Source organism: Canis aureus, chromosome 22, assembly GCF_053574225.1.
Source record: "Canis aureus isolate CA01 chromosome 22, VMU_Caureus_v.1.0, whole genome shotgun sequence".
Classification (NCBI taxonomy): Eukaryota; Metazoa; Chordata; class Mammalia; order Carnivora; family Canidae; genus Canis; species Canis aureus.
Window position 1 is genome coordinate 36672065 of NC_135632.1, and position 24450 is coordinate 36696514.

General features: G+C 37.6%; 1 protein-coding gene across 1 annotated transcript in view; it reads left to right on the top strand.

Annotated features, from left to right (window-relative positions):
- The first annotated feature begins 420 nt into the window (after window positions 1-420).
- Window positions 421-24450, top strand: part of CMC1 (C-X9-C motif containing 1) — an 84133-nt gene continuing 60103 nt past the window's right edge. The window contains exon 1 of the mRNA XM_077865535.1: window positions 421-581. Within this exon, the coding sequence (XP_077721661.1) occupies window positions 563-581 (19 nt within the window). The 5' untranslated portion in view covers window positions 421-562. The remainder of the gene's footprint in view (window positions 582-24450) is intronic.

A 24450-nucleotide genomic window follows, 5' to 3' on the forward strand; every position in this document is an offset into this window, starting at 1 on the left:
GGCTGGAACCGGACATAAAATAGACATTTATGAATGAACGTTAACGAAGAGAAAATAAGGGAACGGGATGATTCATTCGTCGTCCCAAGGCGGACGTGGAGGGAGGGGCTTGGCCGTGAACCGAACCGCCACGTAAGGCGCCCTCCCACAGGCCCCAGCTCCTGCTCGGGTCCCCGCAGACCGGAGTCTGGAAGCCGCCGGCGTTCGCGCTCCTTGCAGGGCCGGGCTGCGCGCGCCCGAGAGAGCCCCGCCCCCAAAGCGGGCGAGGCCACGCCCCCTCCCGGTCCTTCCCGCGGAGGAGTCGGTTCCGCTTCAATTACAGGCTTCGGGGCGGGGCCAGGGGGGCGCAGGCGCAGTGGGCGGCGGAAGTAGCGACGAGGGGAAGAAGGAGGCAGGAAAGGGGCCGCCGCCTCCGCCTCCGCCGCCTCCTCCGCCTCCCGCGGGAAGCTCCCGGCCGCCGCGCGTGCCGCCCCCTCAGGCCCCTCCCCTCCCCTCCCCGCCCCTCCCCGTCCCTCCCCCGCCCGGGAGCGGCCAGGCGCTGCTTTCCTCTCCGCCCGCCGAGATGGCGCTCGACCCCGCAGGTACAGGGGCGGGACGCGGGGGTTGAGGAGTCACGGCCGGGGTCCCTAACCGCGGCCTTGCAGCTGGGGGCGGGCGCAGCGCTGAGGTGCACCGCTGCCGCCCACGTCCGCTCACCCCGGCGGCCGCGCGCCTTGTTGCCTGCAGTCTCCGGTCTTCCCGCGCCTCAGGGTCAGGGTTAGGTGAAGGGCACTGGGTTTGCTGTCCAAACTCTCGTCCATTTGTGGCCTAACACATTTCCTTCTTAACGCGACTGGTCTTTTTTTTATCCTCTTTTTCGCCCCTCTGGGGCACCGACTCCTTTAAAATATCTGTAATCTACCTTAAAAGCGATAATCCAAAGGACCCATGATTGTGGCAAGAGTCAGATTTTTTTTTTTTTTTAAGATTTTATTTATTTATTCAGGAGAGAGGCAAAGATAGGCGGAGGGAGAAGCAGGCGCTCTGCGGGGAGCCCAGTGCTGGACTTGATCCCAGGACCCGGGGATCACGACCTGAGCTAAAGGAGACGCTCAACCACCGAACCACCCAGGCGTCCCCAAGAGTCGGTTCTTTGAGAAGGATCCCTAAGATCTTGATCAAAGTTATTTTAACTTTAGTGCTTCCACCCCACTTCTATTTGCAGCAGTAGTTTCAAGTTTCCCTCGATTTCCGGTCCTTACGGAAGCTCACCTGAGGTGTCTCTGCTTTAAGCTATTTATCTTACGGAAGCTCACCTCACCTCACCTCACCTCACCTCTCCTCACCCGAGATATCTTTGTAGGTTTTTCATGTAAGTATAGGAAACTTCCATCTTTGAAGGGAGTGGTAATTGGACTAATCCACTCCCTTCATTTTATGAATGCGAAAACTTCAGGCTTTGGGAGGAGTACTGGCTTCAAGCGTTTGGAGATTCAGAAATGAGAAAGTCACTTTGGTGGCTCTCAAGGAGAGCGAAAAGTGTATGCCTTCTAAAGAGGGCAGTGACATAAATTATGTCTTTGCTACCCTGGCTGCAGTGGTCACATGCGCTACGGAGGAATCGTGAGTGGAAGCAGGGAGATAGGTTAAGAGATGGTGGCAGTAGTCCAGGCACAAATAATACATTTACTGAACGCTTTATTATCAAGCTGAGTATTCTCGATTGTCCAACAACAGTGTGTGATGTGGTAGATAGTGTGCTTTCCCCTTGTGGGTTAGGAAACAGAGAGGATCAGGGACTACTCTAAAGCATGAGAATTTCTGGGACGCCTAATGATCTTGCCAATATTGGGCTAGGTGGTTGGATTAGACTTTATGAGGCTGTTAACAATTGATCTGGGCTTTTAAAATGTTTTTTAATTTCTAAAAAATATTTTTATTTATTCATGAGAGACACACAGAGAGAGAAAGAGGCAGAGACACAGGCAGAGGGAGAAGCAGGCTCCATGCAGGGAGCCTGACGTGGGACTTGATCCGGGGTCTCCAGGATCAGGCCCTGGGCTGAATGTGGTGCTAAACCGCTGAGCCACGGGGCTGTCCTGTCCAGTTACTCTTAACCCACTGAAATCTCACGGTATGCCCAAGGCTAACCAGCTAATTGCTGGTAGAGTCAAGTCTGGAATAGAACTCTGTAATTTCATCTCCAGGTTGGTGTTACAGACCATGCCCTCCATTGGAGTATGTATTGATTACACAAATACATGACTGCTTGTGATATGTTACAAGACTACAATGGTAAAAGAAAGAAGACAGCCCATCCCCATATACGCTTTGCCAGATGATGATAAACATGAAGAAAATAAAGTGTTATGTGGTAGGTAGTGAAGAGAAGACTACCTCAGAGTGGTCAGTGAAGAGCTCAATGAGGAAGTGTTGTTTGAATTGAAATCTGAAGGTCAAGAGGAAGTAGTTAGTGTGAAGAGGTAGAGAAAGAGTATGCCAGGCAGCCAAAAGTAGCAAATGCTTAAATATTTGCCTATAATGAGGGCCAGTATGTGGTAGAGATCCATAAGGGAAGATGTTGGGAAAGTAGGCAGGAGCTAGATGCTGCAGGATTTTTAAGACTCTGATAAGAAATTATTTGGACTTTTCCTGATGTTATCAAAGCCTTTGGAGTCTTCTAAAGAGGGCAGTGACATAAATTATGTCTTTGCTACCCTGGCTGCAGTGGTCACATGCGCTACAGAGGAATCTGAGTGGAAGCAGGGAGATAGGGATCCCTGGCTGGCGCAGCGGGTTGGCGCCTGCCTTTGGCCCAGGGCGCGATCCCGGAGACCCGGGATCGAATCCCACATCGGGCTCCCGGTGCATGGAGCCTGCTTCTCCCTCTGCCTGTGTCTCTGCCTCTCTCTCTCTCTCTCTCTGTGACTATCATAAATAAATAAAAATTAAAAAAGAAAAATAAAAGGAAGCAGGGAGATAGGTTAAGAGATGGTGGCAGTAGTCCAGGCCAAATATGATAGTATCTTAGTCTGGAATGGTATTAGAGAAGCTTGAAAGAAATATAAAGCTTATTCAGTTAATGTTTTGGAGGAGTGATTGAGAAGACCTGCTGTTGCATTGTAAAAAGGTGATGAGGGAAGTGAAGGCATTAACAATAATTAATAGATATTTTTTACTAACTGGATGGCAGAGATGGTCAGATTTAACAGCGTGATCATTGGAAACTTGTTAAAAGGGATGGAGGCAGGATTGGATGGGGAGGAAGAAAATGGAGTCAGCAAGTTGGAATTTTTAAAACTTTGCTGTTTAAATTCCAGAATAAAAGTGTATTGAAGCCAGTTTTGTGTTTTTTAACTTCATTTTTATTTGGTTCCTGAGTGGAAGCATAGGTTTACGTTTTGATTTCTCCTGCTTTTTATACAGTGCTGTGTGCCCATACGGAGTAGATGTATTTCTGAGTAGATGAGTAGATATTTACATCAAATGAGGTTTACATAGCAAAGTCTGTTTTTCTACTGGTTTATGTTAGATTTTTAAAAATCTTTTTTTTTTTTTTATTAAGTTTTTACTTTTAATTCCAGTATAGTTGGCATACGGTGTTATTCATTTCAGGTATACAGTACAGTGATTCAACAATCCTGTGCGTTACTCAGTGCTCATCACACTAAGCGTACTTTTTTTTTTTTTTTTAAGATTTTATTCATTTATTCGTGAGAGATACACAGAGAGAGGCAGAGGCTCCCCTGTGGGGAGCCTGATGTGACTTGATTCCAGGACTCCAGGATCACGACCTGAGCCAAAGGCAGATGCTCAACCACTGAACCACCCAGGTGCCCCAGACTAGGTGTACTCTTTAATCCCCATCACCTCCACCTGCCTACCCTCTGTTCTCCATAGTCAACAGTCTGTTTCTTTGTCTGTTTCTCTCTCTCTTTTTTCCCTTTCTTTTGTTTCTTAAATTCCACATGAATGAAACCATATGGTATTTATCTTTCTCTGACCAACTTATTTTGCTTAGCATTACCCTCTGTAGCTTTACCCACATTGTCCCAAATGGCTGAATATTCTTTTTTTACGGCTAAATAATATTCCATTGTGTACATATATACCCCACATCTTCTTTATCCATTCATCTATTGATGGGCACCTGGGCTGCTTCCACAATTTGGCTATTGTAAATAATATTGCTATAAACATAGGGACGCATGTATCCCTTTGAATTAATGTTTTTGAATTTTTGGGGTAAATACTCGGTAGTGTGGTTCATGGATCATAGCATAGGGTAGTTCTATTTTTAAGTTTTGGAGGAAACTGCATACTGTTTTCCACAATGCTGCATCAGTTTGCATTCCCACCAACAGTGCATGAGGGTTCTTTTTTCTTCACATCCTCTCCAATACTTGTTTCATGTGTTTTTGATTTTAGCCATTTTGACAGGTGATCTCTCATTGTAGTTTTGATTTGCATTTCCCTGATGAGCAATGTTGAGCATCTTTTCACATGTCTGTTGGTCATCTGGATGTCTTCTCTTTATCAGATGTGTCATTTGCAAAAATCTCCCATTCAGTAGGTTGCCTTCACTGGTTTATGTTAGATTTTTAAAGATCTTTATACAAGTTTGATCTCCATTTGGCAACAGCTTTTTTTTTTTTAAGATTTTATTTATTTATTCATGAGAAAGAGAGACAGAGAAAGAGAAAGACATAGGCAGAGGGAGAAGTAGAGGGAGAAGCAGAGAAGCAGGCTTCATGCCGGGAGCTTGACGTGGGACTCTTCCTGAGTCTCCAGGATCACGCCCTGGTCTGAAGGCGGTGCTAAACCACTGAGCCACCCGGGCTGCCTGGCAACAGCTTTTAACTACCTTCATAGGGTCTGTTTTTCTCAAGAAACTCTGAACCCATCAATGGAATGCAGGTTACATATTTAATCCTATAGGTAGTTTTAGTTAAACTGTTTTCCTTTTTGTTAGTGTAGAGGTCATAAGGGCACTCTTTGTACTTTTATCAGCTGTAATTATGTTCATTATTTTCTCTTACTATTTGAATGTAGAGAGAAAAAGCTGGAAGGAGTCCACAACACCCAAGAAAAGTGGCTGCAGAAAGAGAATAATTTTTAAAAAAATACTAGTATGTGTACTATATGGGATGAATACTCCCAGATATTGAGATTTAATTTTCTAAGCCTCTGACATTTTAAAATAGTCCATAGACAGTTCTAATATGCAAATAGAGTAGATGAGGAACCACTGTTCTGAACTCTTCCACTTTTATTGACTTATTCTTCAGCTCTGTTTTCTTATCAGTCTAATCTATTTCCAGAGGAAATTATTCCTATTTTAACGATGAATGGAACCTTTGAGGGCATAGTAATTGTTCAGAAATATGTGGTATAGCTCATTCCCATATAGTAGGACTTTATTTATTTTTCATCTATTGCAAGTTATATTTGCCAATTTATAACACCTTCTACAAGTATTGTGTATTTTAGAAATCTTGTCAGACTTAAATGATTGAAAATTTAAATGCTTGTGTATTTTGAATGCCTAACACATTGCCTATAGGAACAATTTTAAAAGTGGTGCTTGTTAAAGTAGAATTTTCAAAAAGGTAAAATTATCACTTATGCAAATACAAAATGAATATGTGTGGAAGATTTTCTTCAACTCATTAATTAGTGAGGGAAGCAGTAAAATGTAAAAAACAGTCCAAAAAGCATTTGAGAAGCTGGATGCATAGACAGTTTCATAGGTTTCTTGCTTAGATAAAAAATGATTGGTTTACAACAGGGCCTCTATACACTATAATCTTTGGGGTTATCTTTTCCTCTGGTCAGAAATTATTTTTCTTTATTCAACAAAATTCTAGACATTAACCTCCTCCCATAACGAGTTGGAAAAGGGCCTGGCAATGGAAAGTTAAGCTCAGGGCTATACTGAAAGAACACTCAGTTATTCCTTTGCTCTTCCAGATTCCAGATAATTTTCCAACATGACTATATTCCCCAATGACAACTTACAGAAACCTGGGCCTGATAATTTTGACTACTTTCCCTAATAACCAGAAGAGATTCCTTTCTCCTTTTTTTCTTGTACCTTTCCCTCTTTTAGCAGGGTAGCTAGTTCCCCTTCCTTCATCCATTAGTGTGGATTTGTTCTCTACTTTTGCGTGGTGGGGCAGTAGCAACAGAGAGGTTTCCTAAAGTGTATCTGTCCCTCTAAAGGTGTTTTCCAGAAATCTAATTAGGGGAGGAAGATGGGATAGCAAGAGCTCAGAGGGTAGAAAGTGCAGTCAGGAATTTTCACAACATTGCAGGAGTAGATGTTGGATGAAGGTGGGTCTTGGGAGGGTGTTCTCTTGGCAGTTCTTGGAGTATTTGGTATTTATGTATCTAAGTATGTATGTATTTATGTATGAGAGAGAGAGAGGCAGAGACATAGGTAGAGGGAGAAGCAGGCTCCATGCAGGGAGCCCAGTGTGGGACTCGATCCCCGGACCCCGGGATCACACCCTGAGCTAAAGGCAGATGCTCAACCATGGAGCCACCCAGGCATCCCAGGGATTGCTGGGGTTGTCTTAGTAGTTCTTGTGAGGATATAGGTAGATTAGCCTTAGGGGTAGTAGCGCTTTTTTAATTCACTGGAAATTTTTTTTAAAATAGTTTTTTTTTAAAACATTTTATTTATTTATTCATGAGAGACACACACAGAGAGAGAGAGGCAGAGACACAGGCAGAGGGAGAAGCAGGCTCCATGCAGAGAGCCCTATGTGGGACTGGATCCCCGGTCTCCAGGATCACACCCTGGACTGAAGGCGGCGCTAAAGCACTGAGCCACCTGGGCTGCCCAAACTCACTGGACATTTTTAAGTTAAACATCTGAAGAGACTCTTCAAATCTTTTCTGAGCACCATGTGACTAATATGTAAAAGGTTACATAGCAGATTAGAAAAATTTTGATTTTATTGCTTCTATGGCTCTATGGTATCCACTTAGACATAAATTACATTGGTATTTCAGAGCTAAAAATCTGTTTACTTGTAAATTTTCTATATTTCTAAACTCGAAGTATATTTGTGATAGAAGTTGTGAGTCATGAATCATGAAATGTTTTGTAAATCAGCTTAAGGAGTTTGAATTTTATCCTGAGAACAATGGGAAGATGCTACAGATTTTTAGGCAAGTAGAAATTTCCTTTATTTTCTGCTTACCTGACTTTTCATCAGATCCAGGTTATGTGTTCTCAGAATACTGCTTAAGTGGTGATGTGTCTCCCATGGTATCACATCTGGAGGCAATGTCTGCTTTCATAGGTGATACTTATTTTGATCACCCAGTCAGGGGCTTGTTCCATTTCCTTGTTTTTTCCTCTCGTAATTAATTAATAATCTCTGGGGAGACCATTTAAGACTAGGCAAATATCCATTCCTCATCAAAAAATTCCCCTTTGAATGTAGTATTATATATTGATGATTTTTGCCTGATTCAGTCTTTCCTAGAATGGTTGCAGAATGATGATCTTATAGCAATCTCTCCACATTTTTTAGTTTGTTGTTGACATTTTAATACAAGCCAGAGACCATTTTGTTTCTTATTTTCTTATTTGTAAATCTTTATAGATGTGGACTCATGAATTCCTATTTTTCCAGGGGTTTATAATTTGTTACTGCAGTAATTATTTGGGTGCTCAAATTTTCCCAGATTTGGCCATTGAGAGAGTTCCTTCAAATTAGCTTTCTGGGTCCCTGTGATATGCTCCCATCCTTTTTTGGAGCATTTCCCTTTTTTCCTCACATAGGTATTTCTGGCTTATCTCATACCTATTCTGGCCCATCCATAGAATTAGTCCTATCTCTGACAAACCCTGATTCCTTTCTATGGGCATGACATTAGAGACCAAGGTTGGGATACCATTTGGATATTTTACATGCAAGTGAGTTTTGAATTACGTGCTCTTAGGAAAAAACCTGTAAAGGGACTGAAGGGAACAGGAAAGGAAAGGAGAGGAAGCTGAGCAAGGATGTGGTTTCAGGGAAGTCTTGTCTCAATCTGATCAGTTCTGGTGCACCACAAAGTACTGGGTGCGTCCCACTTTGGAGGCCAGGGCACTGGGCTTTTGTGCCATCTGCCAGTCCCTGCCCACTGCAGAAGGTGGGAGAGGGGCAGCTGGAAAGAAAGCTGGAATGTGCCATCGTGCCGAGGGGCAGTCCTAAAAAGGTTGCAGGTGTGAGTGCTTCTATATTCTCCTGCAGGGAGAATTCCATCTTTCTCCTCAAAATCATTTCCCTGAAGCTCCTAGGAACCTTTGTTCAGGTAGTGAGAATTTGGATAGTGGTAGGTCAGGTAGGAAGGGGTACTTGCACAGATGTGTAAATACACACAGGTGCATGTATGGGGTCCAGATGGAAAGTATCATGGGGTTGTGGTAATGACCTTTCCTAAGATACAGCTAACATCTGCCAAACTGTGCTTTTGTTTTTTTCCCTCTAGATCATTTTGGACATAATGTTCTTTCTTTTTAGAATTTACCCTCTCCATCCCCAAATCTGTTTAATTCTTGTTCATTTTCACACGTCACTTTAGAGTCACTTTACATAGGAAGCGTTTCCTGATTGTTATCATCCCGTAATCTTTCAAAAACCAATTTTAAAAATATTTGAAAATTTTAAAAACTACCGAAATATCAAATAACTTGGGTAGAGAGTTTTTCATTCTATTTTTTTTTAGAGTTTTTCATTCTAGATGAAAAAATATTTTTTTTTCCCTTGAGAAATTAAGTGAAACCTAAAGATGTGATTTGTCTGTTTGTATCCAATGATTTGAGAGATGAAGTATCATGTGGAGAATGAGAATATTTACCTGTGTAGTAAACTGAATATTTTTTATATGATTTCACCTCTGAGTTTAACAGAGACTAGATGATTAGAGAAGATAACCAGTTAACTACATCTAGACAGTAAGAGATTGCCCACAAACGAGAGTAGGGGTGAGCGCTGTCCTGTTATGGAAAAGCACCCAATTGAATTTGGAAATTAGTACTGATATCTTCTTGTTTTAGACTTTGCCCATTAGCCTTAGGCCTAATTCTAAATGGTATAATTTCAGGTTTGAGGATGAGGGGTATGGAGAATAAGGCTTATTGGATGACTGCAAAAGCTGCTTTAAGCCTTAAACTGTTAAGATTTTAAATACTGGCAGTTGGTCTCAAGGGATTCTTGACTCAGCACAGAGAAGTCACCATAGAAAATAACTTTAGGTTTATATTCCATAGACTATCAGATGAGTATCCTTATTTTTGTATAAGGGTGTTAATAGCAAATGTGTAGCATTCCCTAAGCTTATAGATCTCAAAAAATGCAAAAACTATCACCTTTTACTTGATATAAGTGGATCAAACAAAACTGCCAAAATAAAAACACAGATTCCCAGATTAACCTTCTCCTCCACCAGCCCTGATTATATTTTAACATTTTTAAGTAGAGAGGTTGAGGGGGGTAAAATTCTAAAAAGCATATTTAGTATACTGCATTGTTTTTGCTGAGGAACTGTTACTGGGTGTTGTTTTTTTTTTTTTTTTTTGACAGATCAAAGGATGTGTTAATTAAGCATGATGAATTAAAATGTGGAGTTTCAAATGTTTATGCGGCAGAATGGGAACTAGCCTGTTTGACTCATTATTATGTATATAATCCGTAGCATGGTGACTGATACATAGTAGGTTCCTAATATTTGTTAACAGAATGAATATCTATATCAAATACTGAAACACTCTTAATCATGTGTTATTTATTAAATATATATTTAATACAGTTTGTATATTTACCATGTGTCAGCAGTTAAAGGGAATTAAGAGATGAATTAGACACGGTCTTGGACCTCATTAAATTTAAGTTTCATGCAGTTTCTTGATTTAATACATATTAGAATTATTTGAGGAGCTTTTAAGAATACCAATGCCTGGGTTTATCCCAGCATTTCTTTTCTTTTTTTTTTTTTTTTTTAAGATTTTGTTTCTTTATTTGGCAGGGAGAAAGAGAGCGCGCGAGCACAAGCAGGGGGAACAGCAGAGGGAGAGGGAGAAGTAGGCTCTCCACTGAGCAGAGAGCCTGATTTGGGGCCAGATCCCAGGATTCTGGGATCATGACTTGAGCCAAAGGCTCAAGACACTTGATTACTGAGCTATCCAGGCACCCCCCAGCATTTCTGATTTGATTCGTCTGGGTGGTGCCCACGCATCAGAATTTCATAATGCCCTCTCAGGTGCTTGTTAGATGCAGCCAGAATTGAGAAATTCTGGTACTAAAATCTGTCTTTTTGGCCTGCTATTACAGCATACCATAGACTGAGTGGCTTAAACAACAGAAATTGATTTTTCCACAGTTTTAAAGGCTGGGGAAGTCCAAGCTCAAGGTGCTAGTCAGTTTGGTCCTAGTTCTTCTTATGAGACCACCTGTCAGATTAGGGCCCCACCCATGTGATCTCCTTTAACACCTAATTGCCTCTCCAAATAAAATCATATTAGGGTTTAGAGCTTCAATATGAATTGGGGTAGGTGAGGGGGACAAAAAATTCAGTCCATGGCAACCATTGATCTATCAGGAGAAGAAGATAGCACAGATGGTGTGATGTGGTATGTTAAGTCCAGAAGCAGTTACATGATTGGTATACACAAATCTTGGGCAGAAAGCACTTTCAGGTGCTGGGGCCAGAGAACTTTTGGATGGAACAAGTGTTTGATTTTTAAATTGGTAGACTTTGATAAGAAAATAAGAAGTAGAAAATGGAAGATAAGGGCAGAAGATTGAGTTGGAGTTTGACTTTACAGTTATTTGCTGAGTAATGTTGCAAAGATTGCTTTTCTTGCAATCTGACCTCCCCCCCCCTCCGTTCCTTAATAATACCTTGTGTGTGGTGATGTTTGTAAAACAATTTCTTCTACTGCTCCTTCCTTCCTTCTGCAAATATTTATTGTGCTTCTTCTGTGTACCATATAAATGTAAGCTGATTTTTTTTTTTTTTTTGTAAGGAAGATAACTTAATCACCAGGATGGCAGAATGAAGATTTAAATCGTTGAAATTTTTAAGTTGAAATCATGATGCTGCTGGGACTTGGAAATTGCCAATAGACATTTGAAAATGTGGGCAGAGTAGATTTGGAGCTGGAAATAAGCCCTGAGAACATGGAATAATCAACAGCATCTATAAAGGTAGAAGTTTGTGGGGTTGACACAAGAGGAATAAGACTAGATCTAACCTTGGAAGCATTTAAGCTTTTGCTGCTATTATTACCTTTGTTCAGAATATTTTTGAGACTCCTTTAAGATTTGCCTTCAGCCTTATAGTCCATTCATCCCAGTATCCTCATTTTGAACAATTTTTTTTTGTGTGTAGGAGGTGAACTTGAATTTCAGCCAAGATTAGCCAGAGGCAATCTGGTGAAGGTGGTAGATGATCATTTTGGGAAATGCTACCCCTAAGAAAAATTGTATCATGGAACTCAATTTCATGTTAATGCACACAGACTCTGAAGGCCACATCAACAAAGATGTGAGGAGTGTGAGCAAAGTTTGATTCTTAGAAATAGATGAATAAGCCCTCAAAGTAAAAATAATTCCCCCACTCTGTTGCAGAGTGGCACATGTTTTTTTGTAGAAATGTTATGAAATATTGTAAGATGAAGAAGAACTGGTGGAATAGAATGGCCAAAGGCACTGAGGCACATTCATAGATTTGGGGGTAGTCTACCATGCTCTAGATGTGTATCAGAGAAAAATAAGGTATATATTGCTGAAAAGGCACATGCATGCTGTCACTTCCCATATCAATGGAAAATTGTGCTTGTAGGAAAAGATAGTTTCAAAGGTCTACCAAATAAATATGAAATCTTTTCATTTAAGAAATTATGGCCACAATGGAGATTGCAGCACATTTCTAAAATTGGCATGTCTTCTTGTGTAAGTTGATTTCCTGCTTTGGTATACTTTCAGATTTGTTGTCCCTTTTTGGCCTCATCTTGGTTAAAGTAATGTGGGTGGAAGAGGAAGTTTTCACACCTAGCAATCTGCAGAATCTGAGGTCCAAGAAATAGGTGCTTTTGGGAAATGGGTACATCTAGTGTGAACTAGGTGGTTATTAACAGTGAAAGCTGATAGGACAGAGGAGTTCAAATGAAGCCTACTATTGTGGGATATATGTGGTATTTGACCCAGAAGCTAAGCAGAAATAGGCACGTCTACTTCAGTGAAGTGCTTTCCTCATTTTGATGAAGTTTGAGCTTCTAAAAAATTAGATTCTTACCAATTGACCTAACATGTGATGTTTACACTATTTGAAGGTATTTTTTCAGCCAACTGACAAATGGCTCCTCTTGTGTTTTTTTTTCTTTAAAATAATTTTTTCCATGACAGAAATCAGAGAATCAGAGGGTGCTTGGGTGGCTCATTCGCTAAAGCATCAGCCTTCAGCTTGGGTCATGAACCTAGGGTCCTAAAATTGAACCCCGCATCGGGTTCCCTGCTCAGTAGAAAGCCTGCTTCTCCCTCTGCTGCTCCCCCTGCTTGTGCATGTGCTCACATGCTCTCTTTCTCTCTCTGTCAAATCTTTTTAAAAAATCATAGAATCAGAATTCCATTTAACATTCTGAGAAAAAAAATCTAAACTGTGAGTTTGTTATTTTGATTGTGCTCCCAATGCTTCTGAAACAGTCATGACTATCCAGTCATGACTATCTATTATTTCACACTTTGCATGACTTGAGAAGCTTATGCAACCTGGTTTGCTAAAATCCCCTTAAATAGGCCACCACCCCTGTATGTGTGTCATGGAAGATTCAAGACCTGGGTTACATGATCTTGGCATGCCGCTCTGTTAGAGACTTGGGTTATTTTATTTATTTTTATTTATTTTTTTAGAGACTTGGGTTATTCCACCTCTGTAGGTCTCTTCTTTTTTATCTGCAAAATGGAATCAAACTATTTCACTTGGGAGGGCTATTATACAGTCTATAGGGATTTCATTGCCCTCATCTTGAAGCTTTATAGCCAGAGGCAGGCTGGAAATTGGTTGGGGTAGATGTCTCTTACTACTCATTTTCTTTTCTGGTTTGTTTTGTCAGTTCTAGAAGGACTTATTGAAGGAAAGAATGTGAAAGGAACACTGATCTTCACTGTCTTAATTTTCCCAGCCTAAGTACTTCCACCACCCACCCCCCTTCCTCAATTTATCATAGCAAGGAAGTACGAACAAGCTGGCAAGAACATGAAAATCTGATCAAGAGCATCCCTATTTCTGTGCTGTTGAGGAGAAATGGAGTCTGCCTAGCTTCCTGGTGTGAAGCACTTATTGGAAATGTAGCAATTGAGAACTCTGGTCTTTCTATATTGTTCATGATACCATCTGCCTGGAGTCCTTCATTTTGAGGCTCTTGGTAATTAGTAAAGAAGAGAGACCTAAAGATAGAAACTATGGCTAATGAGAATATGGTTGCAAACTTCAAGTATTTTTCTTGTTTTTCCTCCAGAGTAAAGAGTAGCATGGAAATATCTTTAGGAGCAAATAAATAATAACTAGAAAGTTTTAAAAGTGGCATTATATAAACAAGAATCAAATCAGTTAAATTAGAACGTTTTCACTATTGAAAAGGTATACTTTGCCCTTCAGGTGTCACTTCTTTCCAATGAACGATTCTGTAATATTCTGGTTTGGTTCACTGTTATCTTTTTGGATTCATAGCAAGTGCTGTTGTCAGTAGACTTATAATCTACTACTGCCATACTGCAAGAACACGTGAGCCCCAAAGCAGTATCTGAGCTAACAAATTCAGCCAGTGAAAAAGGTGAAAATTGACTTTCAGGTGATGATAGAATGTTGAGAAGTTAGGGCTTCGGAAATTTTCCCTGCTGGTGTTATCCTGATTCTTTATCTCAGTATAAATTCATTCATGTGACCATATAGTAGCAAACTCTCAAACTTTGATTTTTTTTTTTTTGCAGGCTTTTTTGCAAGTTTATAACATATATGTGTCACATTAACTTTGAGAGAATCATTCTGTAATTTTATGAATAAAAATTATAATTTTATTTATAATTGTGTTGAAGATAGCTTTGTAATATGTATAAAATAATATTTAATGGTTGGTATGCTAGCAAATAAGAGAATCTTTAGCAGAATTTGTTCATATATTTTTAAGTCTGTTATTTCTGACTTAACACTAAGAGTTTGGAAAATCTAAATCAATATTCATGTGATTCTAGAATTGTTTTTTTGCCCTAGAAGGTTTTAGAAGAATGATCAGAAGGAGTTTTTGTAAGCCATCTAAAAAAAAGTGTTCAAGTAGGAATTACAACCTAGAATTGAAATATGGGCGAATTTCTATTATATTTCTTATGGAAAATAGTTTAATATTACACAGCTATACTTGTATTTAAAGAACTGATTTTTAAAATTAGTGCTTTTGTTATCTAAGACTACTGCAAAATTTATAGAGCAAAAGATAGACTCATCAGGACATATTATTAATAAGTTGGATAGATTAAAATTATATGTGAAAGGAAGAGGTAACATTTTGAAATTGGTTTTATAAAAGAGGTCAGTATATTACAATATTTCTTCTGCTCTCAATAATTATTGTGTTAATGTCTGATGCCTCATATGATGTGTGCTGCAGACCAGGAGAAAAGAAATATGTGGAGATAGTCCTCTGTTTTATTGTTTACCTTCAAGTACACATCAGCTTTCCACTCCATAGGCTGTCTCACAGGCATCTGAAATTCACCCTGTCCACAGCTGAATTCCTCTCCTACCTGGTGTTTCTTTTGTGCTCCCTATGTCAATGAGTGGTCACGGCATTTCCCTGGGAGCCAGAAAACTGGGAGCCTTCTTTGAATCCTCTTTTCCTTAGTGCCTGTAGGCCCTGTGCATCTTGTAGGGCCTCTCTTGAAGCTGCCCTTTTCTCTCCATCCATACTTTCAGTGCCTCCTATGAGCTTACTATCCTTTTCCCCATCTTACAGCAGCTCTGGCAAAGCTAAGGGGAAAAAGGAGGCCTCAATAAATAGTTTAGGCCAGTTTTCAGCAAACCATGGTCCAGGCAAAATCTGGTAAGGCCCATAAGCTATGAATGGTTAGTAGGTGGTTAAAAACAAAAACAAAAAACATACATGAGGTAGTTTGTAGTCTGCAAAGCTTAAAGTATTCACAAGTCTGCTCCTTAACTAGAATTAGTTTGTTGAACTCTGGCATATGCAGTGGAAATTGGGATACAACTATAGGTATGGTAGAGAGGAAAAAATGTGAATCATTATTTGGGAAAATGTAGATGAAATGGATAGTTTGTTCAAGAAATATAAATTTACTAAAACCATAACTGACTAAAGAATAAAAAGCCCTTAGAAAATTGAGTTAGTAGTTAGGGTTAGAAAACTCTGTGTCTGTCTCACATACAGTCACATTCATACCGCAAGCCCTGGGCCCTAATAGCACTCAGAGTTCCAGCAGAGACCACAGGGCTATTGTGTGTAGGTAAGTCTACACACACACATGCTCAGGTACTACTAGGTCATGTGACTGGGAGCTAGTTGAGCAAGTCTGTAGGGCAGGCTCTGCTTCAGGAAGAATGGCTGTCAGCATTGGAATTCTTGGTTCTGAACTGAAGGTTTGGTTTGCAGAAGCAATTCTTTAGGAAAATCTCAGTTCTGTTCTTAAGGCTTTTCAGGCCCACCCAGAGTATCTAGAATAATCTCCTTTACTTAAAGACGACTGATTATAGACTTTAATCACATCTGCAAAGTACCTTCCCAGCAATACCTGGGTTAGTGTTTGAGTAAGTGGAGACTATAGCCTAGCCAGGTTGATTCATAAAACTGACAGCCACAGATAGTTTCTACCAAACTTTTAAAGGAACTGATAATGGTCTTTATACAGAGCATTCCACAGAATATAAGGGAAGAGAAAGGTCCCTACTTTATTGTTTAAATAATGTAACTATGGTGCTAAAGCAACACAAAGGAAAATCCTAGGCAAATCTTAACGTGAAGATAACTATAAAAATTCCAAATGAAATTTAAGCATCCAAGACAGAGGTTCTGTTAGTTTCTACTCATCATTTTTCTAAAGGACATAGCCAATAAGAATTGAAAAAGAGTAGAGCTGTCCCTGTGATTATTTACATAGAAATTAGAAGAGACTATGGATAACTCTGTGCCTCTCATGAATAAATAAATACATAAATCTTTAAAAAAAAAAAGAAACTGGACAATTTACTAGAACCAATGAGAGTTCACTAAGATTGTGTTGGTTATAAGGACAATGTAAAAAATTTAGGTGAACCTGTATACCAGCAACAAATAATTACATGTTACTTATGAAAATATACTTTTATTGGTAGAAATAAATCTAATAAAAGATGGATAGGATCTTTAAGGAGACTAATAAAAGATGAACAGTATCTTTAAGGAGAAAATTATAGAACTTTGTATCCACTTACTATTTAATTTCTGATAGTTATGTGTTTATCACCCATGAGTGCAGATATTTATCCTGGTTTAAAGCTAAGATATTATAAATTGAGGTAAAATATACAGTGAAATCTATAGGTTATAAGTTTTGATAAATGTATACAGCCCAATCAAGACATCCCCACAGAATATCCTTCTCAACTCCCGTAGATAACTAGTGTTCTATTTTTTAATCACCATAGATTTTTTTTTCATGTTCTTGAATCATGTAGTATTTACTCCTGTGCCTGGCTTCTTCTCAACAGAGTTTTTGAGCTTTCCCCATGTTGCGTCTATTAGTAGTTAATTATTTTGTATTGCTGAGTAGTATTCAGTTGGGCATTTAGGTTGTTTCTCATTTTTGGCTACTATGAATAATGCTTCTGTGAACAGACTTGTGCAAGTCGTTTTCTGGAAATGCATTGTCATTTATTTTGGTTGAATGAATACCTAGGAGTGGAAAGTAGATTAGATGTATATTTAACTATGACTTAGCAATTAGTTTTCCAGAGAAGTTTTCACACTCTTACCAGCAATATATGAAAGTTCCAATTGCTCCACGTTCTAACATTTGGTGTTATCAGTATTTTTAATTTTAGTCATTCTTGTGGGTGTGAAATGGTATAATGGGGTTCATTTGCATTTTCTTAATGACTGATGATTTTGAACACCTGTTCATTTACATATTCACAATTTGTATGTATTGTTTTTGAAGAATCCATTCAAGCCTTTTGTCCCTTTTTTATTGGTTTTTTTATTTGATTGTATTTTTGTTATTGATATATAGGAGTTTTTTATATATGCTAAATTCAATCAAGTCCTTTGTTAAATATATCTATATATATCTATGTGTCTATATATAGATATAGATTTGGACCTATCTATATCTGTATCTATATCTATGTATCTCTGTTCTGTGAATACTTTCTCCTGGCTTGCCTTTTAATTTTCTTCATGGTGTTTTTCAGTGAACAGCAGATTTTATATTTGATGAAATTATATCTCTTTTTTTCTTCTGTTTAGTGCTGTTGTGTCTACTCAAAGAGAATTGAAGGGGTATTTTGGTTTAATAGTTTTAGTTTTTACATTTAGGTTTATGATGTAAATTAGTTTTTGTGGGTACTGTGAAGTAGATCAGAGGCTTAATCTTATTTCCCACTCTCCATGTTTATCTAGGTCTGCCACCATTTGTTGAAAATGTTTTTTTCTTTCTTCATTCAGTAACCTTGATGAATCTGTCAAAGCAAAGTGACTATATATAGGTGGAAACATTTCTGGACTCTGTTTTGTTACATTAATCTACTTGTTTATCTTAATTATGCCAGTACTACACCACTTGGATTGCTGTAGCTTTGTATTGAGACTTGAAATCACTTGAAATCAGGTAGTGTAAATCATCTAAATTGGTTGTTCTATTTTAATGTTATTCCAAGTCCTTTACTCTTACACATTTTTAAACTTTTTAAAATTATCACTTTATTTTGAAATAGTTTAATGTAACAAACTGCAAAACATGGCAGATTTTATGTACCTTTTCACCAGCTTTTCCTAATGATGGTGTCTCTCATAACCATAGTACAGTCCATCCATGAATATGATGTTACTTTCAAAGGATCAAAGCTTGGTATCAGAGGGAGAAAATAATCTTGCTTTTTTAATGTATAAAGTACTGTTATACATGCAGTGTATAGATAGACAGTGTGTTTGTGGTATTAATGTATCATGGAGGGGCGTTAGAAAAAAAGGTCTAAAAAGGCTCTCTAGAGTAAAAATGGAAAAAAGTTGGGGCACACTGTTATAATTAATTGTACCTAAGGAACCAGGAATTGACATTATGCTAACTCAGGTACATATTTTAGTTAAATTTTACCATATTTTACATGGAGTGTGTATGTGTGTGTGTGGTTATGACATTTTATTACATGTGAATAGTCAAGTAACCATGCAGAACTGTTAAATCAGCACAAAGGAAACCTTTCACGTTTGCTTTTAATAGTCCAACTCCTTCCTCAGCTCTTTACTGGCAACCAATGACCTGCTTTCCAGTACTCTAATTTTGTCACTTTAAGGATGTTCAATAAATGGAATCACATAATAATATAATAATATAATTATTAAATTTAATAATAATATTTAATATGTAATTATAATATGAATAATAATTTAATAAATAATTATTAAATAATATAATAATAAAAAGACCCTCTGAGATGGTCTTTTTTCATTTGATATAATGCCCTTGAGATCCATCAAGTTGCTGCTTTTGTATATCAGTAGTTCATTCTGTTTTATGGCTGAGTAATATTCTGTTGTCTTGTTGAACTGTTGTTATTCATTCACCCATTGAATTCTGTGTTTTGGCTATTACAGCTTAAACCTACAGTGAACATCTGTGTACTCGTTTTTGTGTGAACATATATATATATATATATTTTTTTTTTTTGATAAATCCTGACGAGTGTGTTTGCTGAGTCATATGGTAAATGTATGTTTACTTTTATAAGAAACTGCCTGATTATCTTCCAGAGTGCCTATACCATTTAATGTTCCCATTGGGAATGTATGAGAGATCTGGTGACTTTGCATCCTTGTTAGCACTTAGTAGTAGTATTTTTTCTTTTAGCCATCTTAATAGGTCTTTAATGGTAACTTTTATAATTTTATTTTGGATTTCCCTAATGACTAGTGATATTAAGCATCTCTTCATATGCTTATTTACTATCCTTATGTCTCTTTATATAGTGTTTAAATCTTTTGCTCATTTCTAAATGGATTGTTTTCTTGTTGGGGTTTAAAGAAGTTTTTATATATTTTGGATGCAAGTCCTTTTTCAAATATGAAATTTGCAAATAATTTTTCACATTATGTTGCTTGTTGTTATCTTCCTAAGAGCAGTTATTGTAGAGTGAAAAGTTCTTCACTTTGGATGAAGTTTGAATTTATTGATTTTTTTTTTTCTTTTATGGATCATGAGTTTTGTGTCATGTATAAGAACTCTTTAACTCTGGGTCCTAAAGATTTTGTCCTATGATTTCTACTAGAAGTTTTTTCCCTTTAACTTTATATTCTGAAACAATCATAGACTCACAGGAAGTTGCAAAAAATACTAGATAGAGTCCTACATGTTCTTCATGCTGCTGCTCTCAATGATGACCTTCTATATAACTGTGGTATAATATCAAAAGCAGGAAACTGAAGTTGGTACAATACAGTTAATTAGACTATAGACTTCTCAGTTTTCTCCAGTTTTTATGTACATGCTTATGTGTGTGTATAGTTCTATGCAATTTTACTCCATGTTCTTGTTCTTATAAGGAAAGCATTCAGTGTTTTATCATTACGTGTGATGTAGCTATAGGATTTTTGCAGACACTCTGTAGATTGAAGTTCCTTTCTCTTCCTAGTTTTTTGAAAGTTTTGTTTTTAATGAATGGTATTAAATGTTTTTTTCTGTTTCATTTGATATGAGCATATGGTTTTCTTTTTTTTAGACTGTTAATATGATTGATCACATTGGTTGATTTTCAAATAGTGACCCAACCTTGTATCTTGAAATAAACCCAATTTGATGTGGTGTATTTTTCTTTTTCTAGATTGCTGGATTTGATTTGCTAATATTTTGTTGAGAATTTTTGAGTCTATAGATTGTGAGGAATATTAGTCTGTGTTGTTTTTTTTTTTTTTAAATACTGCTTTTACTTTTGATATCAGAGTAATACTGGTCTCATAAAATGTGCTGGGAAGAGACTATAGAATTGGTGTTATTTTTTCTTTAAATATTTCACAGACTTTGTCATTAAGCCATCTGGGCCAGTTTGATTTTTCTAAAATAACAAAACTTCAGTATAATTATCTCATTTGTTTCCCTGTTTTCAATTTTACTGATTGCTGCTTATTTTTTGGCTTGTTTTAAGTTCCTTTTGTCCTTTTTCTAGTTTTGCAGATGGAAGCATAGATTATTAGTTTGAGACTTTCTTTTTAAGTGTGAACATTTATTGCTATAAATTTCCCTAAAAGCACTGCTTTAGCTTTGTCTTAGAAGTTTTAGGAAGTTCTGTTTTTGTTTTTGTATTCTTCTACCCTTCTTAATACTTCTTTGATCTATGATTTATTTGGAAGAGTACTGTTTAATTTCCAGGTGTTAGGAGATTTTCCTGCTAAAGTAAACTTTACAAAAGTAAAACTTTTTGTTTTTAGTATCTAGTTGATTCTATTATGGCCAGAAAAAATACTTCCAATTTGTTGATATTCCATTTGATTTATCTAGTATTTTTATTATTTTTTTTTTTAGTGATTGTTACAAGATTATACATAGTTTATAATAGTCTCTCAGCATGAATATTTTATCATTTAAGTGGAATGGAGATAATCTTGCTATCACCCCAAAGTTGATTTACCATCTCCCTTTTATGGTATAGTCATCCTTAGTATTACCTCTATACACATTGAGAATGCTATGATTTTTGCTTCTGTCAAAGATATTACTTAAAACTCAAGAAGAGAATAGTTTATTTATCTTTCTGTTGTATTTCTTTTTTTTTATTAATTTTTTTTAATTTTTTTTATTTATTTATGATAGTCACAGAGAGAGAGAGAGAGAGAGGCAGGCTCCATGCACCGGGAGCCTGACGTGGGATTCGATCCCGGGTCTCCAGGATCGCGCCCTGAGCCAAAGGCAGGCGCCAAACCGCTGCGCCACCCAGGGATCCCTCTGTTGTATTTCTTCATCCCTGTTTTGCGTTTCCTTTTGTTACCATATCCTTCCTGTTTGAAGGAAGCCATTCTTTGAAAATAGGTCTGCTGACAAGAAATTACCTTAGCTTCCCTTCATATGAGTTGTCTTTATTTCATCTTCAATCCTATAGAATATTTGATGGATATAGAATTTTTGATAGTTCTTTTCTTTAGTACTTGAAAGTATTATGCACTTCCTTCTGGCATCTGTGGTTTCGGATGAGAAATCCTTTATCTTTTGTTTTTCTTTGTGTATGTGTATTTTTAAAGATTTTATTTATTTGAGGAAGAGAGAGCACACATGCAAGTGGAGAGGAGGGGCATGTGGAGAGGGAGAAGCAGACTCCCTGCTGAGCAGGCAGCCTGATGCGGAGCTCAATCCCAGGACCCTGGGATCATGACCTGAGCTGAAGGCAGATGTTCAACCGACTGAGTCACCCAGGTGCCCTGAGAAATCCTTTGGTTTTGAATCTTTGTTCTCCTATATTTCTCTCTGATGCTTTGAAGATTTTTCTTTGCCTTTCATTTTCAGAAGTTTGATTATGATGTGTCTTAGGTATCTTAGGTCTTAGGTTTCTTTGTGTTTTTAATTGTTTTCCTTAAGAGGTTTATGTCTTTTGCCTCATTTGGAAGGGTTTCAGCCATTATTTCTTCAACTATTTTTTTGGCTCTACATTCTTTTTCCTTCTGAGACTCTGGTAAAGTAAGTGATAGATTTCTTTTTTTCATCCTGCAGCTCCTGAGCCTTAGTTCATCTTTTAAAATGCTATTTTAAAAATTATTATTTAATCTCTACTTGATTTTTATATATTAATCCTATATCTGGAAACCTTGCTGAACTCACATGTTAGTTCTAGTAGCTTTTTTGTAGATTCGACTGGATTTTCTAGATAGATAATCTTATTTGACTTCATTGCTTTTCTCTATCATTTTGTTTATTTTCTAGCTTATTGATTTTGGCTTTGATCTTTATTACTTATTTTCTTTTGTGTTTATTCTTTTTTCTGGTATTTCATGGTAGAAGCTTATGTCATTATTTTTTTTTTTTGGAAGTTTATGTCATTGATTTAAGACCATCCTCCTTTCTCAAAGTGGACTTTTAGTGTTACAGATTTTCCTCTCAGTACTGTTTTAACTGCAGCACACAAATTATGCTGTTTTATTTTCGTTTATTTCAAAATTTTATTTCCCTTTTGATTTCTTCTTAGACCCATGGGTTTTTTTCTTTTTCTTTTTCTTTTTTTTTTTTATTATTTATTTATTCATGAGACCCAGAGAAGCAGAGACATAGGCAGAGGGAGAAGCAGTTTCTACAGGAGGAGCCTGATGCAGGACTTGATCCCAGGACCCTGGAATCACACCCTGAGTCAAAGGCAGATGCTCAAACACTGAGCCATCCAAGTGCCCCATCCCAAGGGCTATTTAAAAGTGTGTTAGTTTCCAGATGTTTGGAGATTATCAAGACATCTTTCTGTTACTGATTTCTAACTTAATTACATTGGTGTCAGGGAACATACTTTGTATGATTTTGAATTCTTTTAAACTTACTGAGATTTGTTTCATAGACTATGGTTTATCTTGGTCAATATTTAGCTGTTATCAAGAGGAATCTTCTGTAAATAGTTGATGATATGGTTCAGGTGCTTTATAATTTTAATATTAAAAATATGTTTTTCTAATATGTTTTATATATTTCACATTTGTACATCAGGGATTCATTTTTATTTTATCAGAGTATGTATATTCTTTATTACTTCTTATGGTAGGTTTTGTTTTACAAAGAAAGTCACATCTTCCATCCCTCATGTTCTTCTGTAATGTGGCCTTGCAAGAAAGAATGGAGTCTTCATTCCCCTGCAGTTGAGTATAGCCTGTCCTTTGTGACTTGATCAATGTAGTGAGACAAGAAGGATGTTTCATGGCTTCTGTGACAGAGTCAGAAAAGGCCATACTGCTTTTACGTGGTTTTCTTGGAACGCTTGCTCTTTAGACATTCCTTCTTAGGTTGCTTCCTCTCCCTCTGACTTACCTGCTGTACTGTGAGAAGCCAAACCATATGGAGAAGCCATGTATAGGTGCTCTAGTTTATAGTCCTCACAGCCATTGCAGCCCATTTGTCAAATATGTAAGTGAAGAAAGAAGTCATCCTGGAAGTAGTCCTCCAACCTCAGCTTTTGCAGCTGTTGTAGTTAATGCCAGTCATTTGACTCAGCCTAGATGAGGCCCCAGATACTGTGAGGCAGAGGAGTCCATTCTGCTTTACCGTTCTGAATTACTAGACTGTTGGATCTCCATGCATAACAAATGTTTGTTTTACACCATGAAGTTTGATTGATGGCTGTTGCACAACAATAGGGATCAGTCCTTTTCAGTAAGATTTGCCAGGGGTTTCAGTCCTTACATATCTGAAAATATTTTTAACTGCACTCTTAATTGGCTTTGGAATTCTTGGATCTAAAGTAATTCAATCTCAGAGCTTTGAAATTATCTGTCCATTGTCTTCATACATCCCAAGTTTTGGCAGTGAAACATGATGTAAATCTGATTCTCATTCCTCTGTGTGGGTTATGTGTTCTCCCTTTTGAAGCTTTTAGAATTTTTGACCTTCAGGTATTTTCAAAGTGCGTGTAGGTTTTCTATGATCCGTTTCTGTCTGAGGACTCCTATCTTTTTATTTACTTCAGTATACTTATTAAACTTTAAAATACATATATATTTTTTTACTCTTTTAACTCTCCAAGATGTGGATATTTCTTGATTAATTAGAGTTGGTTTCTCCCTTTCACTGTGTTGTCCCATTTAATTTAGGGGATTCTTGGCTGTTTTGTTGTTGATTTTGTTTGCTTTTTAAGATCCCTTTTTACACTCTTTGCAAATATCTATCACTTCATCGCTGCCTATTTCCAGAGGTTGTTGGGAATTGTATAGTACCAGGAAGAATTTAGAGGCTCCTGGTCTAAGGTCTTAGCTGTCACTAGATATTGGGAAACTTCCTGATCCTTTGGGGATAAATACAGGTATTACTTCTTTTACCTATGATGTAAAGGCAGCAGAAGAGGTCACCCACTTGCTCCTACTGAAGTATTTTAACTTAGTAATGCTTTGGTTTCTTTCAGGGAAGTCTCTTCTCATTTTTGCTGCTTCAGTGCATGGAGCAATACCCACTTTTGGCATCAATTTTTTTCCTGGGAAAAAACTGTGTATGATTAGCTCCTTTAAGCTGATCTCATTTGCCTTTTGTCTTTCAG